Genomic DNA, 16,345 nt, shown 5'->3' with positions numbered 1-16,345 from the left:
TGGGTGTAATAGTTATAAGGGTAGGCTAGGGGGCTATAAAAGTAAAGGTGGGATAGACTAGGTGGGTGTAATAGTTATAAGGGTAGGCTAGGGGGATATAATAGAAAAGGAGGGACAGACTAGGTGGTGCGCTGAGGTCCCAGTCCTTTCCACAGCCTGTCCGCCTCTTCTGCATGGTAATAATAAGGAGGGAGGTTGGACACTTCAGCATAAGGCGAGGATTATGCCAGTACAGAAAGATCTGGACAGCCGTTCCTCAATTCACAATTTGGTATGGCACAATAAATACAATCAGCTGGAGCGGGATGCTGCAAAGAGGCAGGTGGTGTGTATATGTCAGTGTCAAAGGTTGTCATTAGCCGCCTGCCTGGCAGTGTCACCAGGAATTATTTTAATTATAATTACTATTATTTAAAATATTTTAATGAAGGCTACACATTTAAAGTAAAAAATGTTATTTTTCAATTACATGTTTAACAATTTTGGGTAATATAAAGTTAAACTGAATATCAATCCTTCTAACAAATTGATTTTTCACAGTGTCTGACATAATTGTAAATGGATTTGACATTTTGGGGGTGCTAGTAGTGGATTCCTAAGATAATATATATTTCCAACAACGGTTTATTACCAGTTAATTCATATATACAGACATCTGTACAAATCTTTGCAATTGCAGACAGTTTCCAGTTATGTTACAGAAATTGTACCTGAACAGAATGTTAAAATTATTGTTTGTTAAACCTCAAACAGGGAAGGTTTGCATTTTCCTGGGGGCATATGATAAGATCTGTGTTTTTTGTCAAACAAAATCTGCAGGATTCTACTGCCCAAGTCTGAAATCTTGTTTCTGTACACAACATTAGTAAACAGGACTTGTTCTCCAGCTTGTATGGGCAGACTGTAGTTTAATGTAAACATTTGTGGTCTTCATTTTTTGCATACCAGGGGAATTCCCTCCTCTCCCAAATTCTAGATATTTACATTAAAAAATGTTATTTAATTTTTTTTCATAAGATTTACAAAACTTTGAGGATTTACACATTTTTTTAAACCAAGAATTGTATAAATTTTAGATGAATGTTGTTTGAATCCTCTGATAAGTTGGTAATTAATTGAACTAGCTGATGTCATAGTTAGCACATCCCCAATATAAATACAACTTAGATTTTGTCATTAGGAAATAGGTAAATTTAAACGTACCATTACAGACATCATGGACACCTTGGGTGGACAGAGGGGGCGCTCAGTTTCACTGATGAAAGTGTATCCTCTAGAGCTTTCATAAACCAGGCCCATTATCTGAGAAATTTGTTGAGAAGTGGTCCTATCCTCCTACAAATATTGGTGGGATAGTTTGAATTTTATGAAGAGGGCAGGAGATTTTTGATATCTTATTAGGGTAAAAATTTATACCATGTTGGATGTGAAATAGATAAATAATATGTAAAATAGATGAAGAATATTTAAGTGTATTGTGTGCTGCTTCCCTACATCTTAGATTGTGAGCTTTTCTGTGCAGGGTCCTCTCCTCCTCCTGTGCCACTCTTTGTCATCTGCAACCCCTATTTATTGAACAGTGCTGCATAATATGTTAGCGCTATATAAATACTGTTTAATATTAATATTAAACAGTATTATTAATATTATTATTATTATTAATAATATAATCTTTTTATTATAATATTGGTACCTTTAAAGTCCCTTTTAATGAAAACAAATCATAGAAACAAACAAACAAACAGCAATATTTCTCCAAAGCAAGGGATGTCTTTTGTTGCATGTTTGCCATCAGAAGAAGTGTTGTCACTGAAATATTTACCTTCACCTCTTGTTGCTGGAATTGATTGGTCTTGCCACTTTCCCACTGCAGACAATGATCAACTGGATTGATATTGAGAACCAATTTCCTCAGCAATGCAGAGATGCAGCAAGAAAAACCTGATAGATGTTCAAAATCTTCCATATTCTATCTAAAATAAAGTATAGTTTTACATAGGAAGACATTACACATAAGTCTGGTTATTTAGTAATAAAGCAAATGAGCTCAGCTCTGCCACAGTATATGGCAGCCAGTCACCTTTAAGCAGCTTTAGGGTGTGCAGACTAATAATAGTTACATTTTGGTTTTGGAACCTCTATAGTTTTTGCACCATTCCAAAAACTGACTTATTTATATTAGAGGTGCTCTGCCTGAACCTGAGAGTGAATGGGAGAGTAAAATGGATTGTGAAAATTTGGTGCTGGGCAGGGGAATTAAAGAAAAACTGTTACTTTGTCCTGTATGGGTTCAATTTTAAACCACTTACAACCCTGAGCAAAAACTACTGCAATGGATGAAGAATATGTCACTGGAGTTTACATCAGTGAAAACCACTGATATAAGAATTATCAGCAGCATTTATTTGTGAGCAAATCAACTTTTTCTATAAAATTTAGTTTGGTTACTTCGTCTCCCACCTCTCGTGAGTTCCTGTGTAAACTGTGAGCCCATTACATAAGATACAAACTGAGGGACATAGAAGGCAGAAAGTAGTAAACCCAAAATCCATGATCCATGAGCAAAACACTTCATTCTCCCATTATTTTGGTTGACCTGATGGTGACCATTATTGTAATTCTTGAGTTGTATTCACTATCATGGGTCAGTGAACCTGATTTATTAAAGCTCCTATAGACTGGTGTTTCAGCAACCCTGGAATGGACCTGGTGCAGGATTCAAAACATTTGCTAGCAAAAAGCAAATTACTTTGCAGAAATCCATTGCAGGTTTGCTAAATCACCCAGCTTCACTGATGAAAGTGTATTCTTTCCAGCCTTGGAGAGCTTTAATATATCAGGCCCAGTATTCCAGGCACATTGTTATAGTGATGATTTACTATGACAATATAGAATTTTCGGTTATCATGGGAGGCCCCATTTCCCTCAATCCATTCTGCCATAAAATAGCAAATGTCCCAAAGTATAAAACAGTGGGGGAGATGGCAGAGTTATAGTACATTTTTGAAGCCCCAGACTGATGTGGGTCATTGCTCCTACCCTATTTTCAGTATGTCTAGTTTTTAAAATATATAAAACAGTAAATGGAATAAAGCTTATAATTAAATGAAATGCCCTGGTGTTGTGCAGTAATCCTGACAGATGGTTCTGTATGAACTGGTTTATTTCTCATTCCTAGAGTGTGATGAAGAAGACATAAGAATTTTTTCTGTCTGTTCAAGAGAGAACTTCTTCTCTCCAGCTTTGAACGGCTTCACTGCATTTTAAGCCATAGAAGAAAACACAGGAGTGAGCACATAGTAAGCAGATTTACAGATCTTACTGAGCCGTCATGTGCACACACTAGCTATTACAGACCAAGCTTTTGTACAGACCCCCCATTACTATATTAATGATGTTAGACAACATACTGGGTGATCTTGTTTAGGCACTTTATGGTATGGGGGGTCCCTTGTTTCTCTTCAACGGGCCATTTTGATGTTCTTCCATTATCCCCATTGCCATGAAGCTTCCGATAGAGCGAGGACATAGGTATAAGTGGCTGCAAGGAGTCTGCAAATGATCAGAAGCACTGAAATTTAATTAAAGAAAAGGAAAAAAGATGAGTTATATTAGGTTAAAAGAAAAAAAAAACAGTTGTATAATATACACAATGGGACTGATTTATTAAAGCTCTCCAAGGCTGGAATTGATACACTGGGAGAACCAACAAACCTTAAATGGATTTCTTCAAAGTCATTTGCTATTTGCTAGCAAATGGTTTAAATCCTGAACTGGGTCCATACAAGGTTGCTGAATCACCCAGCTTCACTGATGAAAGTGTATCCTCTCCAGCCTTGGAGAACTTTAACAAATCAGGTCCAATGAGAGCAGATACATTGATCCACTGGATGCCTGTGATGTCCAAGTGTTGCCTTTACAAAGAAAACCTAGTTTTCGCATTTTCTTCCCTTTCATTCTTCCTTTCCTTTTTGTCTCCTAAAATTTAAAAAGCAAAGCCTATATTGCTGCTTTATAACCTGAGCCCGTTTTCATTTTCTTTAAACGAATCTGCAATGAGGGAATAATAGAAGCTGCTACTGGTGCACATTTCTTCTTAGAACACTAACACTTAGAACACAAATAAAAAAACATTTAAAAAAGATGGACTTATGTCTTTTTTCAACATGACCTACTACTGTAAGTATGTAATCATAATATTTAATTCTCTGTTAGAGAATCTTCCAAGCGTTTTTAATGGCTGTGATTGATTCTCCCCCAAAGAATGTTAGGTGAATGTTAGATTCACTGCTTTTTAAAGATTACGTAATAAAAAAAGCATTGACATAGTTTGCATTATGTGCGCTGGTATTATTTTTTTTTAAACTGAATTTTTATTGAACATTTTCACAAAATGCAAAGACAACCAGGCTTATACATCAAAACATCTCGTAAACACAGCATACAGGGTGATAGGTACATCTGATAATGGTACATAAAACTCTGGCGTAAGTAACAGTAAAAACAGTGGCCGCACTGTACCGTGTGCTGCTATTAATATACTGGTCATTATTATGGTGAATGGTTTTGGGGTCATTAATGACAATAATATTGATGAAAATTGCGTGAATGTCATTCATTTTGTCTCAGGGTCGCCTGGATAATGAGATTCTCTTTCAGCACCAAGGACAACAGCCTTAGCCACAAACCGGAAGTCAGCCATCTTACTACTCCCATGAAGCCACAAGAAGTGAGTGTATAGGAGTACGGCTGTCATGCCTTGTACACCACACGTTTCGTGTCTTGGATTCATTTCAGAGCGGCAATACCGGTATCTTTCACTCTGGTAGTACAAGCTATGTCTGCCCTCCTCCACCCCACCCCGGGCAGGTAGAGCTGCACCTGGAACGCAAAACACCGCCTTCTCAAAAGTCCAGCCTTGACGTACGTCTGTTCGTGCGTACTGACGTCACGTAAGTTATAAGAGTGCGTGTCGGCGCAGGTCCAGGCTACAGTCACAGCTGAAGGGAAGATGGCGGTGAGAGTGATGAGAGGCGCAGATACCGGGCTCAGGGGCGGCCCCGGAAACCCCGCAGTGCCCGCTGCCAGGGAGCATGTCCAGGCCGTCAGCCGAGACTACCTGTCCCAGCCAAGGCTCAGTAAGTGCGGGGCCTGTGAGGCGGAGTGTGGCTGGGGGTTCCCGGTGTGTTGTCATTGGATGCTGTTCTATGTAGATGATATATGGTCTTTAGGTGCAGGAGGCCTGTATAGTATTAAACATAACATTACATATATTTATATACATTACATAACATTTATGTAGGTAATGAGATCTGCAGGATTATTTGACTAGGAATTGCAGATGAATATATGGAAGTTGTCAGGGATCTGGGAATGTCCAGAATTCTTCTCTCGCTCATAGAATTGTATTTTTCTTTATTCCTGACACATATTTGTAGTACAGAATGCTCGGCATTAATATTCCTGCCCTGACAACAATCATGGCGGGGTCTCCTCTGCAACATCAGCACAATTTACAGATTGATGATTGGCTGATGTATGTGACAACACATCTGCCTGGCCCTGGTATTGGCCTGCTGTGGTCGGGTGTAGGTGGCTCCTGTACTGACCTGGTTCTGGTCACATGTGGTTCTGGTCACATGTTGGTGGCTCCTGTACTGACCTGGTTCTGGTCGCATGTAGGTGACTCCGGTATTGGCCCGGTGTTTGGTTGGGTGTGGGTTGCTCAGTTATTGGCCTGGTTCTGGTCGGGTGTAGGTGGCTTAGGTATTGACCTGGTTCTGGTCGCGTGTAGACGTCTCTGGTATTGGCCCAGTCCCTGGTCGAGTGTAGACAGCACTGGTATTGACCTGGTTCTGGTCGGGTGTAGGTGGCTCTGGTATTGGCCCAGCATGATCAGACTCCAGGCACACAACAGGCTTGACACTTTAGACTTAGAATTGTTCTGAAAGATCCCAGTTTTATCTGAGTAGCAGTATAGGGATATTTCAGCATTCTGTCCCATTTTAGAACCAATTTGTTGTGCTAAATCTGCCCAGTGGAGAAGGCTGACAGTCATGTGACCTGGTTGTTCCCTTCTGGCTGGGTGGAGGTGACGAGTTCATGTGAATGTGGTAAGGAGGGGAACATCAGGCCAGCCAGTCGTAACACATGGTTTGATCTCCATTCATCATCTGCAGGGTACTGCTACCATCTGCCTGTGTTGCTGTATTGCCTATAATAATAATATTTATTAAAGCGCTTATAGATTGTCAGCTCTCCCCCTCCTGTGTCACTGTCTGTATCTGTCAGTCATTTGCAGCCTCTATTTAATGTACAGCGCTGCGTAATATAAATCCTGTTTAATATTAATTAATAACATAGATCAGACTTGCATTGTATGTTCTCAGTCTGATCTCCTGCACCTCTCATGTCCATAATTAACATTAGAATTGTGATTAGCATTGTTTCTTTATACAATGTTTTTATGATAACATTGTGCCTCTTGTCCTGCTGTTTTGTCATAATATATATTTGCCTCCGGCATTGTCTATTGCAGAGTGTTTGCAGTCATAAAATGTATCAGCTCTGTGTTGTGTGTTTATACATTTGCTTGGTTACATTCCAACAAGCTGTGTGATCTGGCATGCGGCAGCCAAACTTCACAGCTTCAGAGGCTTTTCTATTAAATGGGAATGTATGGAGAATAAGGAACCATCTTATGTCATGTGATAGCATGCATCACATGTCTTCCCATCATGTGACTAACACCCGCCTCCCCCTGTATTCCCATCCTCCTCCCCAGATGTCTGCGTTCCTGCACCACATATTGTGAAATCCTAGCTATGTTCTGGTATAGGAAGCTGACAAGAATAATGACAAGAATCATTTAGATTTCTCTGTTGCAGACAGACATCCCTATGCAGTTCCACCTTTACATACAATATTATACCCCTACACTTGCTGCAGAAGAATAGCAGACTCTATCTGCTGCAAATCTAATGGCTTTATTTTTATTAATATTATTAAACAGGATTTATATAGTGCCAACATATTACGCAGCGCTGTACATTAAATACGCTTCATATAAAGCAGCCACTCTGCCTTTGACCTTTCTGAACTCTGTGCACCTCCAGATCTTTAAACCTGATGAAGCCATTTCTATGTATTTATTACGGAATCCCTGGCATGTTGACAGTCTGCACCATTTAGCTACATTGTGTTTGGATTCTCCTCATTTGTTATTTAGAATTTGTTGTGTAAACATTGAATAGTCACACAAAGTTGCAGGATTGTGATTGTGTCACCAGTGTTGGCTGGAAACTATGGCAGAATACCAGTGCATGCTACTGTTGGCTGTGCATGGCTACACCACTGAATTATCATGTGGCTGGTTATTCTTAGATAATAGTAACTCAGACATGTTACATAGTATTATTCCTCTGGGATAAGGCTGTGTTTGGCGATACCAGTACACAAATTTGTGCCCCCAACTACTACAGGTTGACTTTCAAAAATCCGGCAACCTCCGGACCTGAGCAGTGCTGGATTTTTGAAAATGCCTAATTTTTTCTATGCTTATATAGCTGTATATATTTTACAGAAAATGACTTTCTCTGCAATCAATAACACACAATATTTAGGTTTTACACCACCTCTTTTCTTTGCCGAGTCCATAATGGGGCTATACAGCAGCAAATGATAAAATGAAAAGGAATGAGCAGCATTGTTAGCATGTGCAAGCAAGACCCAACAACCGATTCTGGAGTACAGCGCCATCAAAACATAAACGGCGCCTCCAGAAATCAGTGGTGCGTCAACGCGTTGAATTTGGAAATGCCCTCTGAAATCCATGCCTGAAATCTGAAGGAACCGTGTTATAGATGGCCGGATTTTCGAATGTCAACCTGTACATGTGGGTTTGTCAATGAGCCAATTCATCATATTCTTCAGGGGCTAGAATATGGGAATACTGCTGAATAAAAAATGCAGAAGCTTCCTTATAAGACATCTTCATCCATGTGTTTTATACCTACATCAGAACTAAACCTTGCTATACTTGTCCCCGTTCTGTTGCAGGGTGCCACCACCTTCATACCAGATGCCTCCTTGATTGGCTGGGATGGGTTCATTCAGTCCCAGCAAGTACAGGGATTGCCAGGTATCCTGGCTGAGATTGTAAGCTCTTCAGGGCAGGGTCCTCTCCTCCTGTGTCTGTCATTTGCAACCCCTATTTAATGTACAGTGCTGCGTAATATGTTGGTGCTATATAAATACACTAAATAACCATCAATGAGCATGCTCAGCAATTGGCGGTTCACCAGATGGGTAAGAATGAGTATTGGAGAGGGGACATCGCCTGTTGCTTTCTACAGTAATAACCAGCCTGGTTCTAAATTTTTGTAAGTGGAGCTTTACTTCCTCTTACCAAGTATGGTTACATTTTAAAGATGTCTTGCTGCTTCAAAAAAAAATATTAGGCAAAGCAGATGTTCTCTAAAAAAATTAACTAGTATAGTGATTGGTGGGTCGCATTTAGCCCTTTGAACTGTTGAGATACTGCTATATAAATCTTGGCCAAGACTTTAGCTGCACAACCAGCATCTCAATTTACATCGGCACCTCATAGGGACAGTAACTGCTTCATTGAATTTTCAGGGGGGGAAATGCCAGACAATATACGTACTACAAGTGTTAAATGTTCCTTTAGGCTTTGTTCACACTTTGTACAATACACTTACATTGATACATAGATATAGCAATGTTTGGCATTATAATACTGTATTTAAAAAAGTGCCAGCATATCACGCAGCGTTGTACATTAAATAGGGGTTGCAAATGACAGACAAATACAAACAATGCCACAGGAAGAACAGAGGACCCTGAAGAGCTTACAATCTAAGTTCTCTTGCAAAAATCTAGATGTAATATATATAGATTTAATTTTGTTTATCCCTGACACGTATACATGTGTGTAGTATGTGAACCTCTGTATTGATATTCTTGACCTGACAACAATGTTGGCGTTGGCTCTCCTACTGTCAGCAGAAATTCCAGCTTGATGATCAGGTCTTGTAGGTGACAACGGCATCTGCCTGGCCCTGGTCAGATTTAGTTTACTCCAACATCTACTTGCCCTGGTCAGATTCAGAAGACTCCAGCATCTGCCTGCTGTGGTCTGGTTTGACATATGCAAAGTAGAATTGTTCTTCTGAAAAATCAGTTTTATCTGAGTAGTGAAGGGATTTTCTATCAAGCCGTAAAATTTTAGAAATGTCACCTCCAAGAGACAGCATTTGTTTCAAAAGATTTGCGGGGAGAAAATGCCAAAATTATCCATTCCCTCCTGGTGAACAGTATACATACTACAAGTGTTAGATGTTCCTTTGTACGATGCCCTTATATAGCTTCTGATCTTCAGAAAGAAGAAAGAATGAAAGACATTATTATTATTAAACTGTATTTATAAAGCACTAATGTATTATGCTGCGCTGTTCATTAAATAGGGGTTACAAATGACCAGATACAACACCACAGGAGGAAGCCAGGACACTGCCCAGAAGAGCTGACCTTCTATGATTCTCTCCAGTCCCTTTTAGCAGGGTTCCCTACCCGGCACTTTTCAGTAACCACCTGCCTGTTTTTGGGTGGTTACTGAAGAGTTTGGTTGGAATACAGGGACGGTCACCCGCCTCCAATTTTACCACCTAGCTTTAAAAAACGTCTGGGTTCAGCATTGCACTCATGTGATGCAGTGCACTGACAGCTAAAAATATCTGCCCATTTTTCCGCACTGCCCCAATATACTGAAAAGGGTCAGTGTCTCTATGGACAGCAATGCGGATGGCAGTACATTGCAGTATAATGCACATAAAGCACCTCAGTGTGAGCAAAGCCTGAAGTCTAGAGGAATACCAAGCTTTTACTTGCCTTATCTCATGGTCCCCTGGCATTCACCACCCTGGGATATGATAATCCCTCTACACGTTTATTGGTATTGCATTAGAAGAGATGACATTGGAGCCTGGATAGAGTGGCCTAGATTTGGTGCACCGGTTACCTTACCTGCAGTCTTGTAGCTTTTGTTACAGATGGTAAAATTACACAACTTTTTGCATGTGGAGGAGCTATGAGATAATAAAGAAAATGATATATTCAGTGTAAAAAAAGCAGCTAGTCACCACAAACCATCTTTTCTTCTGATATGACTTACAATGAAAATTGTCCCAGCCGCCATGTCAGCCAGCAGCATGTCAATGGGGAGAATGGAATCCTGGGACTACTCCTACAAGAACACATACTAGACTAATTCTGCTCTGGTTTGTGCTCATGCTTCAGTTTTTTCTTAAGTTTAAAGCAGCGTTTGTCCCCTCTATATGTATGTATAACTTTGTGAACAGATAAATATGGTTTATTCTGCAGATCAGTAACTAATCACTCTGAAATGAATGGAATTACCAGGCAGGTTGTATGGTTCATAAAGATTTGTTGTGTCACTGTCCCGTGACAGTTTGCTTCCTGGAAAAATGAAGATTTCAGTTCAGAGTGACACAACTTTAAGAGAAGAGGAAATAAAATCTCTGCAAAGGAGGAGGCGTGCAGCTGGTCTTTTGCAAATGATTGTCTATGGAAAGGAGAACTTTGGTCTCATCCCTTCCTTTTCCTGAGGATGATACACTTCAAAGCCCACCAACACATTCCACACAGATGTATCTTTGGCCCGTGACTATCAGCACTTTCCGTTTCATTGAAAATACATTTGATGCAAATATATAACTAATAAGTTGGAAAAAAAAGAGACATCATTTGTGCCTTATGGTCAACTCTATGGTTATGCTCCACTGTTTGTGAACATGGCATTTATATACCAGCCCCTGTAATATTGCATAATAGCCATGCTCAGATTGCAGAAGGCAGGACAAGCAATAGGTGCATGTGCTTGGGCTCTCTGGGGGTCTTGGCAACATGGTCATAAGCCCCTAAACTCATGAATGCCAGGTCATGTGATGCAATGCCACAGAAGAGTTGCTGTATCACAAATTGCTGTAATCGTAATGCCTGACATGAAAAGCAGGATGCATTATGGAGTGAAGGCCGACCAGTGGAAGCCGTGTGACCTAAACATTCTGCCGCTAACATTTTGGTGCCAAATACCACAAGAGACCTTCAAAGGTCTCCATAAGTATTGGCAGTTTTGGTAGGACAAATGGCACCCACTTAATATTATGTCGGTGGTTTTAAAGCCTCACTTGGAATAAGGAAAACTACACTTCTTACTGAAGCTGTTCCTACACTGCTCATTTTTGTCTGGGGGGTAAAAAATGTTAGACTTATGAATCCTAGTCGCACTCCTGCATTCTCCTCTATCTCTTCTCTAAACTGTGATCACAGGTTTTGATGTCACCTCCACAAATCATGACCAGTAGCTTTTATTGTAAGTGGGGAATGCTTGGGGGCCTTCCATAACCTGGGGCATTGGGGTAGTGGACTAGGCATAGCAATTGGGGAAGTCAGGGTTAGGTTAGTAATTGTCCTTTTTACTTTGACCTAGACAAAATCAAGCATTTAACTTTTGCAGTGTGGTAGTAGCTTCACTCCAATGGGAATTTTACTTTCCTGAAGATCAGCTTTAATTTTGTGGCTTACCAGTGCATTATAAAAACCTGCTAAGCATCTAGTGAACATGGTTTGGTTAAGATGAAGAATTTTTTTTTTGGGGAGAACTTTGGTCTCATCCCTTTGTTTCCTATGAATCGGTATTTTATCATTTTCACTTCTACCTCAAACTCTTCTCCACAGATGCCTTACTATTACCCTGTTTTTGCCTGCTTAATATTTGAGTTATTCTAAGGAGCGATAGTACATTGTGATCTGTTTTTGGGCTCAAAATAAAGCAGCAATCCATAAAGAAACATGCACGGTGTAACTAATATGGGGATGTTTTGCCTAGCTTTGTGTAATGCAAAATATGTATTGCGAAACGCTACAGTTCCTTGTTGTCTTGCAATCAACAGCCTGATATTGGTGCAAGTACCAAGATTTTCATTCCCTGCAGTTAGATTTTAAAGTTGAATTGGGCTTTATTTTGTCATGTCTCCTGCATGTTTTTCAGAACAGTAATAGTACCCACCAACATTTATAGAACCGCTTTGTGTTTTTTTAAGAAGAGTACTCTTACTTTGTGGCTGCCAAGACAAAGTAAGACAATAACCCTAATGGGGACAAATCATTCCTTCCTTACTATTTCCAATTATGACTGCAAATTTCTCCAGTCCATGGTGAAATCTGATTGCTATGGGATTGTGAAATTTTAAGGCTTATGAATTGCAGTCTTACTGAATAAATGAAGTAGAGTAATTATGTAGTGTAATAATCTTTGTAAAGAAGCAGATACATGACACATATACATTTATCACTATGGCTCTACACCTTATCATATGTTTATTATTCTACATCTCAGTATAGATGCATTATTTAGTGCTTGCTTGTGGACTGATTCCACGCTCATTTTTGTTATGAACATCACATTTTACAATTTTGCCATTTAGGTTATTGACATCGGATTATGTATCTGTACTTATTTTGCACTTTTGTACACATGAATATTGTGATACCCAGACCCTTTATACTCCCAGTTCAACCTGTATTGTTTTACTACTATCGTTACCTTTACCTTACACTGCAACATATGATTTAGGTATAATTATATGTATGTATACAATATACTTACATGCAGTTACTGAACAAATGCTTTCCTCCAAGTCCCCTGAGGAAGCCCAAATAGGCCAAGCGCATCAGAACACGAGACGCTCATCTGTTATCATTTCATTAGAAATGTGTTGTCTAGTTCATGGGTCCATCCCCCTATATTGTGTAGTGGGGCAGACCAATATCACTCGATATGTTGAAACTGTAGCTATTGGCACACTTGAATTTTTATTCAATACATTGCCGCACCAAAAATACCCTGGCATTCCTCTTTCTTTGATAACCATTAATATATATATATCGGAGTAGGTGGCCTGACTTACAATAGAGGTAATGGATTTAGCACTCTTCTCTAGATTTTCTGAAACCTCATCATATAACTATAGGAAGACTGTTCAGAACACACTGTACACGGAGTCTCACATTCCTCATATACATGTCATCTTGCAACATAAAACATGGACAGAAAGAAGAGGGAACATTTAGCATTCTTCTACAGAGATCAGGTAAAACTAGAACGTGCATACTATGCCATAGGGTTTAATGATTTTGATACTTGGTGTTCCTGGATGTGGTGTGTAGTAGAGGCAGCAGTTGCTACTGATGAACAGGTAAACCCAGCTCTGATTCCAAATACCCCACCCTACCCAACTACCATGCATGTAAAATGATACCTTAGCAATGGTTTACTTCTGCCCCTTTTATTTACTCTATATGCAGTTTAAACCTTAAGGGGCTCTTTAAATTGTAATGTGTTGCCCTAAGCTGACAGTCATAGTGCATGAACATAAGCATAGTATTACCATGGGCAGTGTATAATGTGGTAAGGACTATTGGTTTACATTGCTGCTCTTCTAGCTCTTAGTTTAAAATCTTATATGCACAAGAATATAAGCTTAAAGACAAAATTATTTGCATTTTAGAGCATTTTTTGCAGCTGCTTTCTGTTTCCCCTCTATGAATACATGACATTTCTCAGGGTTTGTTCCTTGATGGTGATAACCATGGACCATACTGGTATAATGTGTGTTTAAATGGCAACTTGTATTCTTCATTGAAAGAGTAGGTGACAATTGAAGAAAGCAACTGGAAGGTGAGTATTGACACCTTATACCAAGGATTAGTACAAGGAACCTACAGCATTTGTGAAGCTTCCCCAATAATATGGACAATACGGACATTATTGTTAAACAGCCTTTAAAATAAATCCCATGTGTTTTAGATTTATTTTGTGGTGACATGACCACACAGCATTTTCTGTTGTATCCCTTGGCAATAGGCACGTCTGGCCTTCAAGCAGTAGCCCAGGGTGACCTTGCCAAGATTGATCCACTTCCAAGTTTTGTGGTCAGAATTAAACCGAGAGCGGAGGAACCGCCATGATCATGTTTTTTTTTTTTTTTACCAGAAAAGTACATAAAAGGCAAATTATACCTAAAGCAATATACACTGATACCAATATGTGCAATATACGTTTTTAGATTTACATACACTTTTATGATATCATCAACTTTACTGTTTAGCCCAAAAATGATTTTAAGCATAGTGGGAAGTTCCAAGTGGAACTTGGAAGTGGACTTGTAGGCGGGTGGCAGCCCCTGTATTGAGACCCAACTCTTCAGTAACCGCTCAAAAAAAGCCGGGTAGTTACTGAAAAGTGCAGGGTGGTGCACCCAGCTCAAAGTGGCTGGGGAGAACACTGAACTTTATTAGAAGCTGCAATTTTGCAAATATTGAATGATAAAACTGCGCAGGTTGTGTATTGTTCTGTATGACCGCTGTGGGGGGCTGTTCTCTCATCTTTGGATTTGTGTCCCAAGCTTTGGAAACCGTGGGATTTTTTTTAATTCTAACTGGCCTGCTAACATTGCCAGGAAAATATTCCTGTATGTATATATATATATATATATATATATATATATATATATATATATATATATATATATATAATATAGAAAATGAATGAATTCAGATTTTTCTGAATGAGTATATTGTGTTGGAGCCAGCAAGTAAACTATAGATAATGACAATCTGGACCATGTGGATTTGGCTCCCAAGAACAGCAATCATTTCTAGTAGCTCTGTCCCATATTCTAGGTAATTACTGCGCTGAATCACTCATTAGTGCTCAACGACTTTCAATATTGAGGTTTCTGGTTGATAGGAGACAATGCCACACACTGTATAAAATGGACCATGTGACTAGCATGAGTGCACAGAATACATTCCAATGATGTCACTTGCCATTGATGTGAACTCCTATAAAAAAAAATGTCATAATGGTTTTGAAAGGTTCACAAGTGTCCATGTAGGAGAAACAAGCTAAAACTTATTTTTATGAAATTGTTTCTTTTGGGGGATGTCTCCTTTTTTTTCTTCCTTGGTAAAAATAAAGGAAATATGTGCTGACTTTCTGATTCCCTTCCATGTTAGTGTTTTTTGTATACTCTGACCGTACTATACAGGAGAAGGATATTTTAGAGAAGGACTTGAGAATACCAGATGGTATGTGCAATTTAGAAGGCTTATTGTGCCCCATGCATTTTGACATAGCAAAACCCCCAGCCCTTGGAACTGGGTACATGTGCTGCCCCATGTGAAGTGCTCTAGGTATCATTGCTCTGTTATGTTTGCATCTTCATTGTTCTGTAGGAAAGACCCAATTGCATACTTGACCATAAATAAAATGTTAATAGGCATTAGTCATATTATTGATTTCTCGTATTAACCTCTTAATCTTTGTTTCAGCTTATCGAACAGTTTCTGGAGTCAATGGACCTCTTGTTATCCTGGACAATGTCAAGGTAAGTTCTGCTGTGGTTATTTTTTTTTTTTCTTCTGGAATATACAAAAAAGATAGTTAAGGAAACCAGACTTTCCTGGGACTTTTGAGGCATTAGCAATATTTAAGTACTAACAAAAAAAAAATATTTATTCAGTAACCATTAAAATACATAAAACATATATTAAGTACTGTATCATAAAAGGTGGACGTTCACATGCTCTACGTGTTTTGCAGAACAGTCTGCTTCATCAGGAATGAAGACCTACAATAGCAAAACACATTTTTACAAAAAAGGGAGATATATACATGTGCATTAACATAAATAATTAGTGATATGCATTGTAATCAAATTTAATACATATTCAAAATTATATACAAATAATTAAAAAATACAAAATGTGATCAGGGGACAATTTACAAGGCTCTTGTCCATTGCGCTGAGATGTTAGCTTGGAGCTTTATCATGGGGGTCAGGTGTACCCAATGCAAGAGCATTAAATTGAACTTGTAAGAAACAGGAAAGAAGAATAATAAATCCTGATGTGAGGTTAAAAAGGCAGAATTACCTTTTAATAATTCTCCTGTGCAATTGTTACAAATATTGTCTGACTATCTGATCTATACATTGTTTTGTGCCTGTAACTTTCCAGTCTAACTCATGTTTGTATCTTAGTTCCCCAAGTATTCTGAGATTGTGCACTTGACTCTGCCTGATGGCACAAAGAGAAGTGGACAGGTGCTGGAAGTCAGTGGATCTAAAGCCGTAGTACAGGTAAATCATTCCCGTAATTCATGATAATCAGGAAATGTACATACAAAGCAAAAAAATCTTGGCTATCAATTGTGATTCCCTGTGTGTGTGTGTGTGTGTGT

The 16,345-nt window shown here is 39.1% G+C and overlaps 2 protein-coding genes and 1 long non-coding RNA gene across 3 annotated transcripts in view; 2 read left to right on the top strand and 1 right to left on the bottom strand.

Annotated features, from left to right (window-relative positions):
- The window catches only part of LOC140323093 (chromaffin granule amine transporter-like), a 29,966-nt gene extending 26,035 nt beyond the window's left edge, over positions 1 to 3,931 (bottom strand). Inside the window, exons 1-2 of the mRNA XM_072399847.1 lie at positions 3,411 to 3,931; positions 1,823 to 1,973 (exon numbers count right to left, since the gene is read on the bottom strand). The gene's annotated coding sequence lies outside the window, so the exon portion shown is untranslated. The remainder of the gene's footprint in view (positions 1 to 1,822; positions 1,974 to 3,410) is intronic.
- Positions 3,932 to 4,976: 1,045 nt separating this feature from the next.
- The window catches only part of ATP6V1B2 (ATPase H+ transporting V1 subunit B2), a 21,222-nt gene continuing 9,853 nt past the window's right edge, over positions 4,977 to 16,345 (top strand). Inside the window, exons 1-3 of the mRNA XM_072399846.1 lie at positions 4,977 to 5,138; positions 15,436 to 15,491; positions 16,146 to 16,244. Of these exons, the coding sequence (XP_072255947.1) occupies positions 5,012 to 5,138; positions 15,436 to 15,491; positions 16,146 to 16,244 (282 nt within the window). The 5' untranslated portion in view covers positions 4,977 to 5,011. The remainder of the gene's footprint in view (positions 5,139 to 15,435; positions 15,492 to 16,145; positions 16,245 to 16,345) is intronic.
- Positions 5,627 to 14,218, top strand: LOC140323095 (uncharacterized). Its single transcript, XR_011919300.1, has 2 exons — positions 5,627 to 5,720; positions 5,758 to 14,218. It is a non-coding gene; the product is annotated as an uncharacterized lncRNA (long non-coding RNA).

Source organism: Pyxicephalus adspersus, chromosome 2, assembly GCF_032062135.1.
Source record: "Pyxicephalus adspersus chromosome 2, UCB_Pads_2.0, whole genome shotgun sequence".
NCBI classification, from domain to species: Eukaryota; Metazoa; Chordata; class Amphibia; order Anura; family Pyxicephalidae; genus Pyxicephalus; species Pyxicephalus adspersus.
This window is presented reverse-complemented; position numbering and strand designations above follow the sequence as displayed.